Consider the following 17,372-nt stretch of genomic DNA (forward strand, 5'->3'; position numbering starts at 1 on the left):
AGCTTGGCCCCAGTGATGTACTGGACCGTACACACTACCCTCTGGTGCGCCTTATGGTCAGATGCTGAGCAGTTGCCGTACGAGGCGGTGATGCAACCAGTCAGGATGCTCTCGATGGTGCAGCTGTAGGATTTTTTGAGGATCTGGGGACCCATGCCAAATCTTTTCAGTCTCCTGAGGAGGAATAGGTGTTGTCATGCCCTCTTCACTATCTTGGTGTGTGATGTCCTGGCACCACACTGCCAGGTCTCTGACATCCTCCCTATAGTCTGTTTCATCATTGTCAGGCCTTCCACCGTGGTGTCATGGGCAAACGTAATGATTGTATTGGAGTCATGCTTGGCCACGCAGTCGTGGATGAACAGGAAGTACAGGAGGGGACTAAGCACGAACCTGAGGGGCCCCCGTGTTGAGGATCAGTGTGTCAGATTTGTTGTTGCCTACCCTTACCACCTGGGGGCAGCCTGTCAGGAAGTACAAGATCCAGTTGCAGAGGGAGGTGTTTAGTCCCAAGGTCTTTAGCTTAGTGATGAGCTATGATGTTGAAAACAGAGCTGTAGTTAATGAACAGCATTCTTACATAGGTGTTCTTTTTGTCCAGGTGGGAAAGGGCAGTGTGGGCCACAATTGAGATTGCATCATCTGTGGATCTGTTGGGGCGGTATGTGAATTGGAGTGGGTCTAGGGTTTCTGGGATGATGGTGTTGATGTGAGCCATGACCAGCCTTTTAAAGCATTTCATGGCTACAGATGTGAGTGCTACTGGTGGTAGTCATTTAGGCAGGTTACCTTGGTGTTCTTGGGTACAGGGACAATGGTGGTCTGCTTGAAGCATGTAGGTATTACAACCTCGGTTCAGGGAGAGGTTGAAAATGTCAGTGAAGACACTTATCAGCTGGTCAGCGCATGATCTGAGTACACGTCCTGGTAATCCGTCTGGCCCTGCGACCTTGTGAATGTTGACCTGTTTAAAGGTCTTACTCACATAGGCTACATGAGCACACAGTCGTCCGGAACAGCTGGTGCTCTCATGCATGCTTCAGTGTTGCTTACCTCGAAGCGAGCATAGAAGGCATTTAGCTCGTCTGGTAGGCTTGCGTCACAGGGCAGCTCATGTCTGTGTTTCCCTTTGTAATCCATAATAGTTTGCAAGCCCTGCCACATCCGACGAGCGTCAGAGCCGGTGTAGTAGGACTCCTTGAAAGCGACAGCTCCAGCTTTTATCTCAATGCGAATGTTGACAGTAATCCATGGCTTTTGGTTAGGATATGTACGTACGGTCACTGTGGGGACGACGTCATCGATGCACTTATTGATGAAGCTGGTAACTGATGTGATATACTCCTCAATGCCATCGGATGAATCCTGGAACATATTCCAGTCTGTGCTAGCAAAACAGTCCTGTAGCTTAGCATCTGTGTCATCTGACCACTTCCGTATTGAGCGAGTCACTGGTAATTCCTGCTTTAGTTTTTGCTTGTAAGCAGGAATCAGGATATAATTATGGTCAGATTTGCCAAATGGAGGGCTAGGCAGAGCTTTGTTTGCATTTCTGTGTGGAGTTAAGGTGGTCTAGAGTTTTCCTGCATTAAATTCCCTGGCCACAAGGAGTGGCGCTTCTGGATGAGCATTTTCTTCTTTGCTTATGGCCTTATACAGCTCGTTGAGTGCGGTCTTAGTGCCAGCATCGGTTTGTGGTGGTAAATAGACAGCTACGAAAAATATAGATGAAAACTTTCTTGGTAGATAGTGTGGTCTACAGCTTATCATGAAGTACTCTACCTCGGGTGAGCAAAACCTCAAGACTTCCTTAATATTAGAGATTGTGCACCAGCTGTTATTGACAAATAAACACACCACCATCCCTCGCCTTACCGGAGGTAGCTGTTCTGTCTTGTCGATGCACAGAAAACCCAGCGAACTGAATATTATCATGTCGTCATTCAACCACAACTAGGTGAAACATAAGATATTAGTTTTTAATGTCCCGTTGGTAGGATAGTCTCAAACGGCGCTCATCCAGTTTATTCTCCAGTGATTGCACGTTGGCCAATAGGACAGATGGTAGAGGCAAGTTACCCACTCGCCAACAAATTCTCAAAAGATACCCGGATCTGCTGGGATTTAGGCCTGGTCCGCGAGCAGCAGTAAATTCTTAGCGTCAGACTTAATGAAAAAATCTTTGTCCAGTTTGAGGTGAGTAATCGCTGTTCTGATATCCAGAAGCTCTTTTTGGTCATAAGAGACAGTAGCAGAAACATTATTTACTAAATAAGTCATTAATTTTAAAGTTTTTGCTTTAATTAAGATGTTTGGTGCAGTATTTTTCAATAAAACAAATGTGCATGAAAACAAGTTGTCTATCAACAAAGACTTTATTGAAGAATCCCTACTATTGACCTATTACCGCCGAAGGGGCGTACACTTCGGCTCTGAACTTCGGCTTGCCTCCAGAAACATTTTTGTGTACCTGAACAGCCCAATAAAACCTCACCAGAGTCTAAAACGAACAAAATGTCGTCATAATATATGCACTGTTTCGGCTGGGAAGCATGCAGATGCCTTTAGGGCCTAGGCGAAGGTGAACACTGCTGCTTTGTAGAGGCGGACCTGGTCATAAAGGCTGTGCAAGTCCAGGGTTGAGTGGTGGGCCAGGTAGACGTTGGGTTTTTGAGGCACAGTCATGGGAATGCTTGCATTTACCCGCTGTATGGTAGCAGGGTGGAAGTCTTTTCATAGGTCTATCTCTCTCTCTTCTCTCTGCAGGTGATCACTTTCAGGCTTAGTCAGAAGATTGCCTCTTTTAAGGAGAAGGAGGGGAACAAGGCCAGGGGGTGGGGGAAGAGGACAGGGCGGGGGTGGGAGCTTTTGAGGGTAGAGCCACTTCAGCTGAGGAGAGAGCAGTGGGGGAGGGAGGAGAGAGAGGGATCAGCCTTGGGAAGAGCAGAGGAGGGGAGGGAGAGCAGAGGAGATTAGGAGAGGAGGGGAGGAGAGGAAGGAGAGAAGGGGGGTCAGTGAGGTAATCAACACAAGAGGAGTCTTTCTCCCTTTAAGCTGGAACAAAAGTTCCCTGCCTGACTCAACGTACTGTGTTTTTGTTTGTGTGTGTGTGCCAAATCAAATTGTATTTGTCACATGCTTCGTGAAAAACAGTGAAATGCTTACTTGCGGGTCCTTTTCCAACAATAAACAGTTAAAGATAAAGATTAAAACAATACAAATTGAAATAATGAAACCTCCCTAAGGGGTTACATTTTTGGGGGAGGCAGCAGGGGTTACTGCTATATTTAGCAAGTAATTATATACCAGGCTCTTCTAGAGACATCTTTATTGTGAGCAGTACATGAAACTAGTGTCATACAGACTGCTACAGTATCTGTCTAATGAGGAGGTGGTTTGGACTTGGACTCAGGCTCTGGGTCTGATTCTTTTTGGTTTGAACAGAGGGGGCTGTGCTGAGTGGGCAGACTTTCATCACACACACACACAGAGAAAGAGAGAGCGCGAGAGAGAGCGAGAGCGCGCGCGAGAGAGAGAGAGAACTGTGTGTTTGGGCTCCAGGGGAGAGGAGCGGGTGTTCTCAATCTTCAGGTATCAGCTGACTCCTAGCTCTCCTCCCTAGTGTAGTTAGAGAGACGAAAGGACATGAGGGGGGAGGAGGAAGGGGAGATATTCCCCTGCTGCAATACACTTCTCCCCCTTTTTCAGTCTCTATTGCGTTTTCTCAATTAAACTCCTGGGTCTACTCTCGCCTCCTTTTGAAAAGGTCAAAGGTAATCGATGAGAGTTCGACGAGGAGAGTGAACATGGACAAAAATGCTCTTGTATGAAATGAGAAGCTCCTTCTCCACTTTACACCGGTGGATCCCAAAATAAATGTTTGAAGTGCTAAAAAAATAGGTAGCATTTCGTTTTTAAATGTGAGCATACATTTCTTCTCTGACAATACAACAGCTGGTTCAAAGAGGGTTTGGATCAAAACACTTCCACGGTAGGATACACTTGTGCTTCCTTGCCAAAAGGAGACTATCGAGGAGGGGAGAACCATCTTCCGTTTGCCTACTAACGAATTGACACATACCTCAACCACTTATCGGTTTCCGGGTCACGGAGGAGAGAGGACAGACTTTTGCCCAAATGGGAATAGGCCTAACCAATTTCTCTCTCTCTCTCTCTCTCGCTCTCTCTCAGGAAGGTTTATTATTATTCAACCAGTGATTGAGCTGATGAATGGAGGGAGTTCTCCTCTCCTCTTAGGAGAGGGACTTACTTGTGTTCTGCAACCTCTGCTTTCTTTCCTTTCTCCCTCCTCTCTGTCATCTCTGCTATGGGAAGTGACATTACATGAGCCCTGGTTAGAAACATACAGCATAGAGGCCCCCCCCAAACCCCCCTACTGGTCACATTTAAATAGACCTTGCCATCTGGAGTGGACCATCTGGTCTGTACCACAGGGTAGCCGGTAGGGGGGTGCGATGACAGCCCAATCAGGGAAGAAATGGGCGGTGACTGTGAAATGGCTCACTGACTGAACTGACTGAACCCTTGAGAATGGCCATAGTGTGGATTTCTGACAGTAAGGTGAGCTCATGGTTCACTGGTTGTTAACTGGTTGTTAACTGTTGGTTAACTGCAGGCTTCTGAGGGAATGTTGTGACACAGAGAGGTATTAAATTATTAATTGAGGGAATGAGCTGTAGGTAACATAGTTTAGGCATTTGAACACCTAAGCTACATCAGAGAGCTACAGCACTATACCTCAGTAATGTATGCCATTATACCCTACCCTTTTCACACTATCGTGGCTACCTGAACCAAACTGTTATTTTTCCCCACATTGTCCTTTTCAGCACTGTTTCAGCAACAGTGGTGGATTTGTAACCAGGCCAGCTCAGTACAGTTTGAATTGGGCTCAGCTAGGTTCGTCTCAGTAGGATGAAAAGCCCTTAATAGCATAAACATACAAAAAGCTCTGACTGAACTTAATGAACCCGCCCAATTTCTCTGGCTGTAACTTCTGTCCCTCACCCTCTTTGGAGATTGAGCTGTGCCTGCCAAGCTGGCATTTCTCCATGGACATGGTGGCTATATATCTAACCTCTCTCCCCTCTCTCCCCACCCCCTCCCCCATAGGGATTGAGCTGTGCCTGCCAGGCTGGCGTTTTTCCATGACCATGGTGGCCAGTTTCCTCATGGTGGGCGGGCAGCTTGTGATGCCCGGGGTGGCGGCTCTGTGTCGTGATTGGCCGGTCCAGGATGACTGGCAGGTCCTGCAGATCATGATCATCTGCCCCTTCATCCTGATGCTGCCCTACGTCTGGTAAAGAGCCCAGCCCAAATGTCTTCCATGTTACCACCATTCTGTTGAGACAATCATCCTAGAGTTAGAGGTTGAAATTAGATGTACCATGGAGTCCTGCCCACTGAGGGGAAAGCCACACCCACTTAGGGAGTGGCCCCTCCCACTCATGAAGTAGCTCAGCACACTGAGGGTCTTTTATCAATTAGATTTGCTTACCTCCTGGGTCCTCTCTCCTCAGTCCCCTCTCGCCTCCTTTTGGAAAAAAAATCTAAGTTAACCGAGGAGAGTGAATGTGGATGGAAATGCGCTTGCTTGAAATGAGACTGTTCTACTCCACTCTCGCGTCATTAAGCAAATTACCTAAAATAAATGTGTAAAGTGCTTAAAATATTTTTTGTTAGTAGTGCAAGACAGTTTATAGATAAATCAATAAGTAGCATATTGTTTTTAAATGTGTGCATGTTTTTCTCCTTTGACAAAACAAAAGCTGATTCAGGGGTGTGGCAGATTTCAAAACTATTACGCGGTATGATACACATGAGTAGTCTATCCAAGATGAAAGGTGGCTATCGAGGAGGGGAGGACCCTCTTCCGTTTGCCTACTAATAAATTGACACTCTCCTCGACCACTCAGAAGAGAGAAGAGAGGACGGAGCAAAGAGGACGGAGGACAGACTTTTGCTCAAACGAGAAAATCCCAGGGATTCCACCATGCTGTGGGGTTAGAGGTTAATAGGCTAGTGGCCAGTCCTCAAAAAGGATAGCACTACCCGAGGTAGAACAAAACACAACCATGTTTTCACATCTCTTAGGTCTCCATTTATAAAATGGATGGTTGTGTACATTTCTTTGACTGCAAAAGTGGTTAAATTGATAGATATTGTGACACACCCCTTAAACTCAAATGGCCACATAAACTCATGTAACCCAATATTGCAAGCTCTGATATTGCTCAAATGTGAAATTCAATACACTACACAGACAAAAAAACAGCATTAGGATATCTTAATGCGTCTTGGAAATATAGACCTGTAAACACAGAGATACAATAGGCGTAAATATTTATCTATGAATATTTATGATGAATACAAGCTTTACTTTTTGGTAGCAGATTAATAGGCAACATTCCAAGTCAAAGTTGCTCTCATTCACTGTTGTATGGTCCTGACAAAAATACATACATTTACGTTTATTTAATGTTGTGGCTATTGTGATCACATTTTTTAAATGTTTTATTTAACCTTTATTTAACTAGGCAAGACAGTTAAGAACAAATTCTTATTTACAATGACAGCCTACCGAAAGGCAAAAGGCTTCCTGCGGGAGTTTGTGGTCACTTAGAAATGTCCTTGTTTTCCATGAAAACGTACATGAAATGAGTTGCAAAATATAATCAAGACATTGACAAGATTTTAAATAATGATTTTTAATTGAAATAATAATTGTGTCCTTCAAACTTTCCTTTCATCAAAGAATCCTCCATTTGCAGCAATTACAGCCTTGCAGACCTTTGGCATTCTAGTTGTCAATTTGTTGAGGTAATCTGAAGAGATTTACCACCATGCTTCCTGAAGCACCTCCCACAAGTTGGATTGGCTTGATGGGCACTTCTTACGTACCATACGGTCAAGCTGCTCCCACAACAGCTCAATAGGGTTGAGATCCGGTGACTGTGCTGGCCACTCCATTATAGACAGAATACCAGCTGACTGCTTCTTCCCTAAATAGTTCTTGCATAGTTTGGAGCTGTGCTTTGGGTCATTGTCCTGTTGTAGGAGGAAATTGGCTCCAATTAAGTGCCGTCCACAGGGTATGGCATGGCGTTACAAAATGGAGTGATAGCCTTCCTTCTTCAACATCCCTTTTACTCTGTACAAATCTCCCACTCCCACTCCCACCAAAGCACCCCCAGACCATCCCATCAAGCACTCCTCTAGCATCTTTTCGTTTTTTCTGCGCCTCACAAATGTTCTTCTTTGTGATCTGAACACCTCAAACTTAGATTAGTCTGCCCATAACACTTTCTTCCAATCTTTCTCTGTCCAGTGTCTGTGTTCTTTTGCCCATCTTAATCTTTTCTTTTTATTGGCCAGTCTAAGATATGGCTTTTTCTTTGCAACTCTGCCTAGAAGGCCAGCATCCCGAAGTCGCCTCTTCACTGTTGATGTTGATACTGGTGTTTTGTGGGTACTATTTAACGAAGCTGCAAGTTGAGGACTTGTGAGGCGTCTGTTTCTCAAACTAGACACTCTAATGTACTTGTCCTCTTGCTCAGTTGTGCACCGGGGCCTCCCACTCCTTTTTCTATTCCGGCTAGAGCCAGTTTGCGGTGTTCTGTGAAGGGAGTAGTCAAATCAAATCAAATCGAATTTTATTTGTCACATACACATGGTTAGCAGATGTTAATGCGAGTGTAGCGAAATGCTTGTGCTTCTAGTTCCGACAATGCAGTAATATCTAACAAGTAATCTAACAATTTCACAACTACCTTATACACACAAGTGTAAAGGAATGAATAAGAATATGTACATAAAGATTAATGAATGAGCGATGACCGAACGGCATAGGCAAGATGCAGTAGATGGTATAGAGTACAGTAAATACATATGAGATGAGTAATGTAGGGTATGTAAACATTATATAAAGTGGCATTGTTTAAAGTGGCTAGTGATACATTTATTACATCAATTATTCATTATTAAAGTGGCTAGAGATGAGTCAGTATGTTGGCAGCAGCCACTCAAAGTTAGTGATGGCTGTTTAACAGTCTGATGGCCTTGAGATAGAAGCTGTTTTTCAGTCTCTCGGTCCCCGCTTTGATGCACCTGTACTGACCTCGCCTTCTGGATGATAGCGGGGTGAACAGGCAGTGGCTCAGGTGGTTGTTGTCCTTGATGATCTTTTTGGCCTTCCTGTGACATTGGGTGGTGTAGGTGTCATGGAGGGCAGGTCGTTTGCCCCAGGTGATGCGTTGTGCAGACCTCACTACCCTCTGGAGAGCCTTGTGGGTGGAGCAGTTGCCATACCAGGCGGTGATACAGCCCGATAGGATGCTCTCGATTGTGCATCTGTAAAAGTTTGTGAGAGTTTTTGGTGACAAGCCAAATTTCTTCAGCCTCCTGAGGTTGAAGAGGTGCTGCTGTGCCTTCTTCACCACGATGTCTGTGTGGGTGGACAATTTCAGTTTGTCTGTGATGTGTACGCCGAGGAACTTGAAGCTTTCCACCTTCTCTACTACTGTCCCGTCGCTATGGATAGGGGGCTGCTCCCTCTGCTGTTTCCTGAAATCCACGATCATCTTCTTTGTTTTGTTGACATTGAGTGTGAGGTTATTTTCCTGACACCACACTCCGAGGGCCCTCACCTCCTCCCTGTAGGCCGTCTCGTCGTTGTTGGTAATCAAGCCTACCACTGTAGTGTCATCTGCAAACTTGATGATTGAGTTGGCCACGCAGTCATGGGTGAACAGGGAGTACAGGAGAGGGCTGAGAACGCACCATTGTGGGGCCCCAGTGTTGAGGATCAGTGGGGTGGAGATGTTGTTTCCTACCCTCACCACCTGGGGGAGGCCTGTCAGGAAGTCCAGCCATTTTCCAAGCAAGGAGAGGCATCACAAAAACCAGAAATACAGCTAAAATTAATCACTAACCTTTGACGATCTTCATCAGATGACACTCCCATGACTCAATGTTACACAATACATGTATGTTTTGTTCGATAAAGTTCATATTTATATCCAAAAACCCCATTTTACATTGGCGCGTGATGTTCAGAAAATGTATTGCCTCCAAAACTTCCTGTGAATGAGCACATCAATTTACAAAAATACTCATCATAAACGTTGATAAACTTTACAACAGTTATTGAAAGAATTCTAGATACACTACTCCTTAATTCAACCGCTGTGTCAGATTTCAAAATAGCTTTACTGCGAAAGCACATTGTTCAATTTTCTGAGTACAGAGCTCAGCCATCAAAGCAAGCTATACAGTTACCCACCAAGTTCTGGAGTCAACAAAACTCAGAAATAGTATTATAAATCTTCACTTACTTTTGCTGATCTCCGTCGGAATGCACTCCCAGGACTTCCAATGTTTGTTTTGTTCAATAAACTCTATATTTATGTCCAAATACCTCCTTTTGTTCGCACGTTCAGATCACTATCCAAAGGCAAAATATGCGAGTGCAAAACCAGAGACGAAAAGTCAAAATGTTCCATTACCGTTCGTAGAAACATGTCAAACGATGTTTACAATCAATCCTTAGGGTCTTTTTATCATAAATATTTGATAATGTTCCAACCGGACAATAGCGTATTCATTACAGAGGAAAAAGAAGGAACGGTGTGCCTGCGTGCCCACGCAGTAAACAAGTCATTGTCCTCAGGCAGTCCACTGATTGAATGGTCTCTTATTCTCTCCCCAGTAACAGTAGAAGCATGAAACAAGGTTCTGAAGACTGTTGACATCTATTGGAAGCCTTAGGAAGTGCAAAATGACCCCACAGACACTGTAGTTTGGATAGGCAATCACTTAAAAACTACAACCCTCAGATTTCTCACTTCCTGGTTTGATTTTTGTCAGGTTTTTGCCTGCCATATGAGTTCTGTTATACTCACAGACATCATTTAAGCAGTTTTAGAAACTTCAGAGTGTTTTCTATCCAAATCTACTAATAATATGTAAATATTTTACTCTGGGCCCGAGTAGCAGGCAGTTTACTCTGGGCACACTTTTCATCCGAACGTGAAAATACTGCCCCCTATCCCTAACAGGTTTTAATAGATGCTGTGGGTACAACATCACTGATGCACTTGCTAATAAACTCGCTCACAGAATCAGCGTATTCATCAATGTTATTGTCCGACGCTATGCGGAACATATCCCAGTCCACGTGATCGAAGCGATCTTGAAGCGTGGAATCCGATTGGTCGGACCAGCATTGAACAGACCTGAGCACGGGCGCTTCCTGGTTTAGTTTCTGTCTCTAGGCTGGGAGCAACAAAATGGAGTCATGGTCAGATTTTCCGAAAGGATGGCGGGGAAGGGCTTTGTATGCGTCGCGGAAGTTAGAATAACAATGATCCAGGGTTTTGCCAGCCCGGGTCGTGCATTCGATATGCTGATCAAATTTAGGGAGACTTGTTTTCAGATCAGCCTTGTTAAAATCCCCATCTACAATAAATGCAGCCTCAGGATATGTGGTTTCCAGTTTACATAGAGTCAAATGAAGTTCTTTCAGGGCCATCGATGTGTCTGCTTGGGGGGGGGGGGGGGGGGGGGGGGGGATATACACGACTGTGATTATGATCGAAGATAATTATTTTGGTAGATAATGCGGTCGGCATTTGATTGTAAGGAATTCTAGGTCAGGTGAACAAAAGGACTTGAGTTCCTGTATGTTGTTATGATCACACCGCGTCTCGTTAATCATAAGGCATACATCCCCGCCCTTCTTCTTACCAGAGAGATGTTTGTTTCTGTTGGCGCGATGCGTGAAGAAACCAGGTGGCTGTACCAACTCTGAGTGAGCCATGTTTCCGTGAAACAAAGAACGTTACAATCTCTGATGTCTCTCTGGAAGGCAACCCTTGCTCGGATTTAGTCTACCTTGTTGTCAAGAGACTGGACATTGGCGAGTAGTATGCTTGGGAGTGGTGCGCGATGTGCCCGTCTATGGAGCCTGACCAGAAGACCGCTCCGTCTGCCCCTTTTGCGGTGCCGTTGTTTTTGGTCGCCGGCTGGGATTCGATCCATTGTCCTGGGTGGTGGACCAAACAGAAGATCCGCTTCGGGAAAGTCGTTTTCCTGGTCATAATGTTGGTGAGTTGACGTTGCTCTTATATCCAATAGTTCCTCCCCGACTGTATATAATAAAACTTAAGATTTCTAGCCTAGTACACAGCGTCGTATGAGATCTTCCGTTTCTTGGCAATTTCTCGCATGGAATAGCCTTCATTTCTCAGAACAAGAATAGACTGATGAGTTTCAGAAGAAAGGTCTCTGTTACTGGACATTTTGAGCCTGTAATTGAACCCAAAAATGCTGATTCTCCATATACTCAACTAGTAAAAAAAAAATGCCAAAAAACCCCAACAGTTTTCAGCTGTGTTAACATAATTGCAAACGGGTTTTCTAATGATCAATTAGCCTTTTAAAATGATAAACTTGGATTAGCTAGCACAACGTGCCATTGGAACACCCGAGTGATGGTTGCTGATAATGGGCCTCTGTAAACCTATGTTTATTCCATAAAAAATCAACTGTTTCCAGCTACAATAGTCATTTACAACATTAATAAATCTTCTTAAGGATCGGTGTCCCGCTAGCGGGACAACTTCTTGTGAAACTGGAGGGCGCGTAATTCAAATAAATTCTAATAGTTATTATGGATTTTAAACATTTAGGTACATATGAGTGTCTTATATTGTCTGAAAGCTTAAATTCTTGTTAATCTAACTGCCCTGTCCGTTTTACAGTAACTATTACAGCAGCAACATGCCATGCGATTGTTTGAGGACGGCGCCCCATATCAAAATATTTTTACACCGGCACAGATTTCATACATTCACATATAAAGATGAAATATTCAATTACTTTTTGAAAATCTTCCTCTGATTTGTCATCCAAAGGGTCCCAGCAATAACATGTAGTGTCGTTTGTTAGATAAAATCCTTTTTTATATCCCAAAAAGTCTGTTTAGTTGGCGCCATCGATTTGAGTTATCTACTCGTTCAACTTGCAGAGAAAGGAATCCAAAAATCTACCCCTAAACTTTGTTTCAACAAGTCAAAATACATTTCTATTTACTCCTCAGACACCCTAAAATGTAATCAAACTATAATATTTCTTTCGGAAAGAAGTATGTTCAATAGGAAAATGATTTTAGCAGGTGCGCAACTTCGTCATGGCGTGCAAAAACACGGATTTCCAAGACTGTGTCCTCATACAAAAACGGTTATTTCTTATTCGTTTTTGAAGTTACAAGCCTGAAACCTTGAACATAGACTGCTGACACCCTGTGGAAGCCATAGGAATTGCATCCAGGGAGCTATTTTACAATATGACCTTTCTCTTGCAATTCCGGTTGGTTTTTCTTTGGATTTTCTCCTACCATATCTTTTGTGTTATATTCTCCTACATTATTTTAACAGTTCTACAAACTTCAAAGTGTTTTTTTTCCAATGGTACAAATTATATGCATATCCTGGCTTCAGGCCCTGAGCTACAGGCAGTTTACTTTGGCACGTCATTCAGGCGGAAATGGAGGAAAAAGGGTCCAAGCCCTAAGAAGTTTTAACAATGTCTACACTGTATTTTATGTTAATCAATTTTATGTTAATTTAATTGATATTTTAGAGTTACCTTTTATTGTCCCCAGCACAAGTAATGATCAGCTTCTTGATATGCCACACCTGTCAGGTGGATGGATTATCTTGGCAAAGGAGAAATACTCACTAACAGGGATGTAAAATGTGTGCACAAAATTTTAGAGAAATAAGCTTTTTGTGTGTATAGAACATTTCTTCGATCTTTTATTTCAGCTCATTGAAACATGGGACCAACACTTTACATATTGCGTTTATATTTTTGTTCAGTGTAGAAAAGGCAACAGACTGCTTGGCATGGCAACATTAACTTTTCCAAGTTACAAGCCTCTTTGAGGATCAATGAGGCAACTCGGAGGCTCCAGCGTAAGGAAAGCAAATCCAACCCTGGACTCTTCACACCCTCTCCCTAATTTTACATCTTTCCCCCACTGTAGTATAACTTGTGCCTCCAGGATTGAGTTCTTAATTAAGTCACCTCCTTATCATTTAGAAGGGAGCTTTGATTCACGACTAGTCCATTACGGCTTCCTGAATCAAACATGACTTTCCGCTGGCTCACTGCATTAGTGGTCCACATTAGATTGTTCCGGTGCACTCTTATGCTATTCAGGTTGAGCTGGCACATAGCTTTTTCCAGAAAACTATGTCCCCCATCCTGTCTGTCTGCCATGGAGGTGCTGTATATTAACTAGGTGACATTATGGAGTAGGTGTAGAATGCAACCACACATGATGACAAGCACGTAAGGCAGGTGTTCACTACAATGAACCAACACAACCTGACACTCATTGACAAGAAATGCCATCAACTTACTAGGCCTTCACATAATATAGTAGGAATTGCACCTCTCCAATGTCAATGCCTATCCGGAATCTCCCAGAACTGTTCTCGATAGGCCCACTCCACAATAATTCCTCCCCTCTGGCAGTTACTAATGACAGGGAAACCATGGAACTGGACTGCCAAAGGTCAGGAGGCCATTCGACCCTGACTAAATTACAAGAGTAGGGCCTTAAATAACAAAATCCTTCAACTCACTGGGCACACACTTGTTGAATCATTGTTGTTTCCACATCATTTCAATGAAATGATGTTGAACCAACATGGAATACACGTTGAATTGACGTCTATGCCCAGTGGGAAGGAACCTTGAATCCCCCAAAATCTAATTCCGATGTCTGAACCCACTTGTTTTCCATAGAGCAGATTACCGTAGCCACAACATCAAAAAGCATGTGTAACTGTATGTATTCTTGTCAGGCAGGACCATACAGCAGTGAATGAGAGCAAATCTGACTTGGAAAGTTGTCTATTAACCAGCTATCAAAAAGTAAAGCTTACATTCATCTTAAATATTCATAGTTGACATTTCCACCTGTTGTGTCTGTGGGGCGACAGGTCTATGCATTAAGATACCCTAATGCTGTTTGTTTGTGTATGTAGGTTACATTAGCTTTTGGTGTCCATCCCCCCTCCAGCCAGGCATTATTCTGCACTTTTTGAATGTAGGGGTTGTGGACAATATCTATCAATTTAACCACTTATGCAGTAAAATATTTTTACACAACCATCCATTTCATAAATGGGAGACATTAGGGATGTGAAAAAACATGGTTGTGTTTTGTTCTACTTTGGGTAGGGGTATCTAAAAAAAAATTGGACCTTGCCACTAGACTATAAAGACTTGCTCATCAGGACCATGTTTTGGCTTGAACAGTACACTGCACAGTGCAGTCTCAGACAATACGATCTTTCTCTCACTTTCCTTCTGTCATTCTCTCTCTCATTCTCGTGTTTACTCCCTCCCTCCTCTTCTCTCTGTAGGATCTTCCCAGAGTCCCTACGTTGGCTCCTGGCCACCCAGCACTACCGCTGCTCTAAAGCCATGATGCTCCGCATCGCCAGGAAGAACCAGGTTGACATGACAACTGAACCCAGCGGTATTCTAGCAGGTGAGGAAGATGGAGAGACAGGGAGACGTAGAGAGACATCAAAAAAGAAGAGAGATGGAGAGGGGATAGATGGAGAGAATGAGACGTGGTAGGTGGTGATACACAGATGGGAGAGGTGGAGAGAAAGGGGATATGGAGAAGTAGAGAGAAATAGGAGATATGGAGAGGCAGGAGAAACCCTAAGTTAAACAGAACCACACTTATTCCATCAGTGTCTTCGCACACCTCTGGTTTGTAGCTGGCCATGCAGAATATACAGTCGGAGTCGGAAGTTTACATACACTTAGGTTTGAGGCATTAAAACTCATTTTTCAACCACTCCACAAATTTCTTGTTAACAAACTATAGTTTTGGCAAGTCGGTTAGGACATCTACTTTATGCATGACACAAGTCATTTTTCCAACAATTGTTTACAGACAGGTTATTGCACTTATAATTCACTGTATCACAATTCCAGTGGGTCAGAAGTTAACATACACTAAGTTGACTGTGCCTTTAAACAGCTTGGAAAATTCCAGAAAATGATGTCGTGGCTTTAGAAGCTTCTGATGGGCTAATTGACATCATTTGAATCAATTGGAGGTGTACCTGTGGATGTATTTAAAGGCCTACCTTCAAACTCAGTGCCTCTTTGCTTGACATCATGGGAAAATCAAAAGAAATCAGCCAAGACCTCAGAAAAAACGCCTGAAGGTACCATGTTCATCAGTACAAACAATAGTACGCTCAGGAAGGAGACGCGTTCTGTTTCCATGAATGTACTTTGGTGCAAAAAGTGCAAATCAATCCCAGAACAACAGCAAAGGACATGTGAAGATGATGGAGGAAACAGGTACAAAAGTATCTATATCCACAGTAAAACGAGTCCTATATTGACATAACCTGAAAGGCCGCTCAGCAAGGAAGAAGCCACTGCTCCAAAACCGCCATAAAAAAGCCAGACTATGGTTTGCAACTGCACATGGGGACAAAGATCGTACTTTTTGGAGAAATGTCCTCTGGTCTGATGAAACAAAAATAGAACTGTTTGGCCATAATGACCATCATTATGTTTGCAGGGAAAAGGGGGAGGCTTGCAAGCCGAAGAACACCATCCCAACCGTGAAGCGTGGGGGTGGCAGCATCATGCTGTGGGGGTGCTTTGCTGCAGGAGGGACTGGTGCACTTCACAAAATAGATGGCATCACGAGGCAGGAAAATTATGTGGATATATTGAAGCAACATCTCAAGACATCAGTCAGGAAGTTAAAGCTTGGTCACAAATGGATCTTCCAAATGGACAATGACCCCAAGCATACTTCCAAAGTTGTGGCAAAATGGCTTAAGGACAACAAAGTCAAGGTATTGGAGTGGCCATCACAAAACATTTGTGGGCAGAACTGAAAAAGCGTGTGCGAGCAAGGAGGCCTACAAACCTGACTCAGTTACACCAGCTCTATCAGGAGGAATGGGCCAAAATTCACCCAACTTATTGTGGGAAACTTGTGGAAGGCTACCTGAAACATTTCACCCAAGTTAAACAATTTTAAGGCAATGCTACCAAATACTAATTGAGTGTATGTAAACTTCTGACCCACTGGGAATGTGATGAAAGAAATAAAAGCTGAAATAAATCATTCTCTACTATTATTTTGACATTTCACATTCTTAAAATAAAGGGGTGATCCTAACTGACCTAAGACAAGGTATTTTTACTAGTATTAAATGTCAGGAATTGTGAAAAACTGAGTTTAAATGTATTTGGCTAAGGTGTATGTAAACTTCTGACTTCAACCGTATGTATGGGATGTCACACGTAGACTCACAACAACACATTGTCAATTGCATTTGCACAGATTGTATTGTTGTTATACACGACATGTAGCTGCAGGTCTCTGATTTCAGTGATGAAATGTGTATGCAATGGATTGTCAGTCAGACACAGTGACACACACGGACTATGCACGTACACGTTCATTTTCACATGTGCAACTTCAGGACTCTCGTTTAATTTGATGAAATATCTGCACAGCTTAATCCCAGATACACACACACACACAAATATAAAATATGAGAAAATATTTTAAAGATGTCAGCAGATTAATAGGTACTGGATCAATGAAATAAAGTGTTTTATTTCAGATCTCATACACACACATCCACCCACAGAAGAACATTACTGTAGAGTCTGTGTGGTGTGGATTTCCCGAGGGCGGGCGGGGCGCGCGCGCGCGCGCGCGCTGCTGCGCTGCGCTGCGCGTCTGTCTGTCTGTCTGCTGCTGCTGCTGCTGCTGCTGCTGCTGTCTGTCTGTCGCGCGGGGGGTGCCCGCCAGTGGGAAGGTCTTACAGTGTGTTGTGTCTCACCACCAGAACTGGAAAATGAGCTGCATAAGAAGCCAAAGAGGACCTGCATCATCAAGATGACTAGCACCAGAAACTTTTGGAAGAACATCGTGGTGCTCTGTGTCAACTCGTAAGTCTCTCTCTCTCTCTCTGTGTGCAGCTGAGTGAAATCAAGTCAAGTCTTGTTTTTCTTGGCAAACAATTGGTGTAGACCAGGTATTCCCAAACTGCCATCGGGGGTACGCCAAATAAAATACAAAAAAGTGTACATTTCTTTTCAGTCCATTAATATTTTCCAACAGGGCTTTACATTTGAGTGAATTTTTTCCCCTCGTTTCACTGCCAAAAATAAAATGAAACCATCTAGTGTTCAGCGAAATAACAACACAATGTCAAATACAGATAGCCTAGTCAAATAATTAACATCCAATCACATTAACCGTTACTCTCTCGCGGGAATTCCAC

At 43.5% G+C, this 17,372-nt stretch overlaps 1 protein-coding gene across 2 annotated transcripts in view; it reads left to right on the forward strand.

Moving 5' to 3' along the window:
• LOC106584074 (solute carrier family 22 member 23) overlaps window positions 1–17,372 on the forward strand; it is a 37,661-nt gene that overhangs the window by 11,703 nt on the left and 8,586 nt on the right. For both annotated transcript variants that reach the window (XM_014168914.3, XM_014168915.3), the window contains exons 4-6: window positions 5,134–5,320; window positions 14,457–14,584; window positions 16,935–17,037. In XM_014168914.3, the coding sequence (XP_014024389.1) occupies window positions 5,134–5,320; window positions 14,457–14,584; window positions 16,935–17,037 (418 nt within the window). The remainder of the gene's footprint in view (window positions 1–5,133; window positions 5,321–14,456; window positions 14,585–16,934; window positions 17,038–17,372) is intronic.

Source organism: Salmo salar, chromosome 23 (genome assembly GCF_965601325.2).
Source record: "Salmo salar chromosome 23, fSalSal1, whole genome shotgun sequence".
Lineage (NCBI taxonomy): Eukaryota > Metazoa > Chordata > Actinopteri > Salmoniformes > Salmonidae > Salmo > Salmo salar.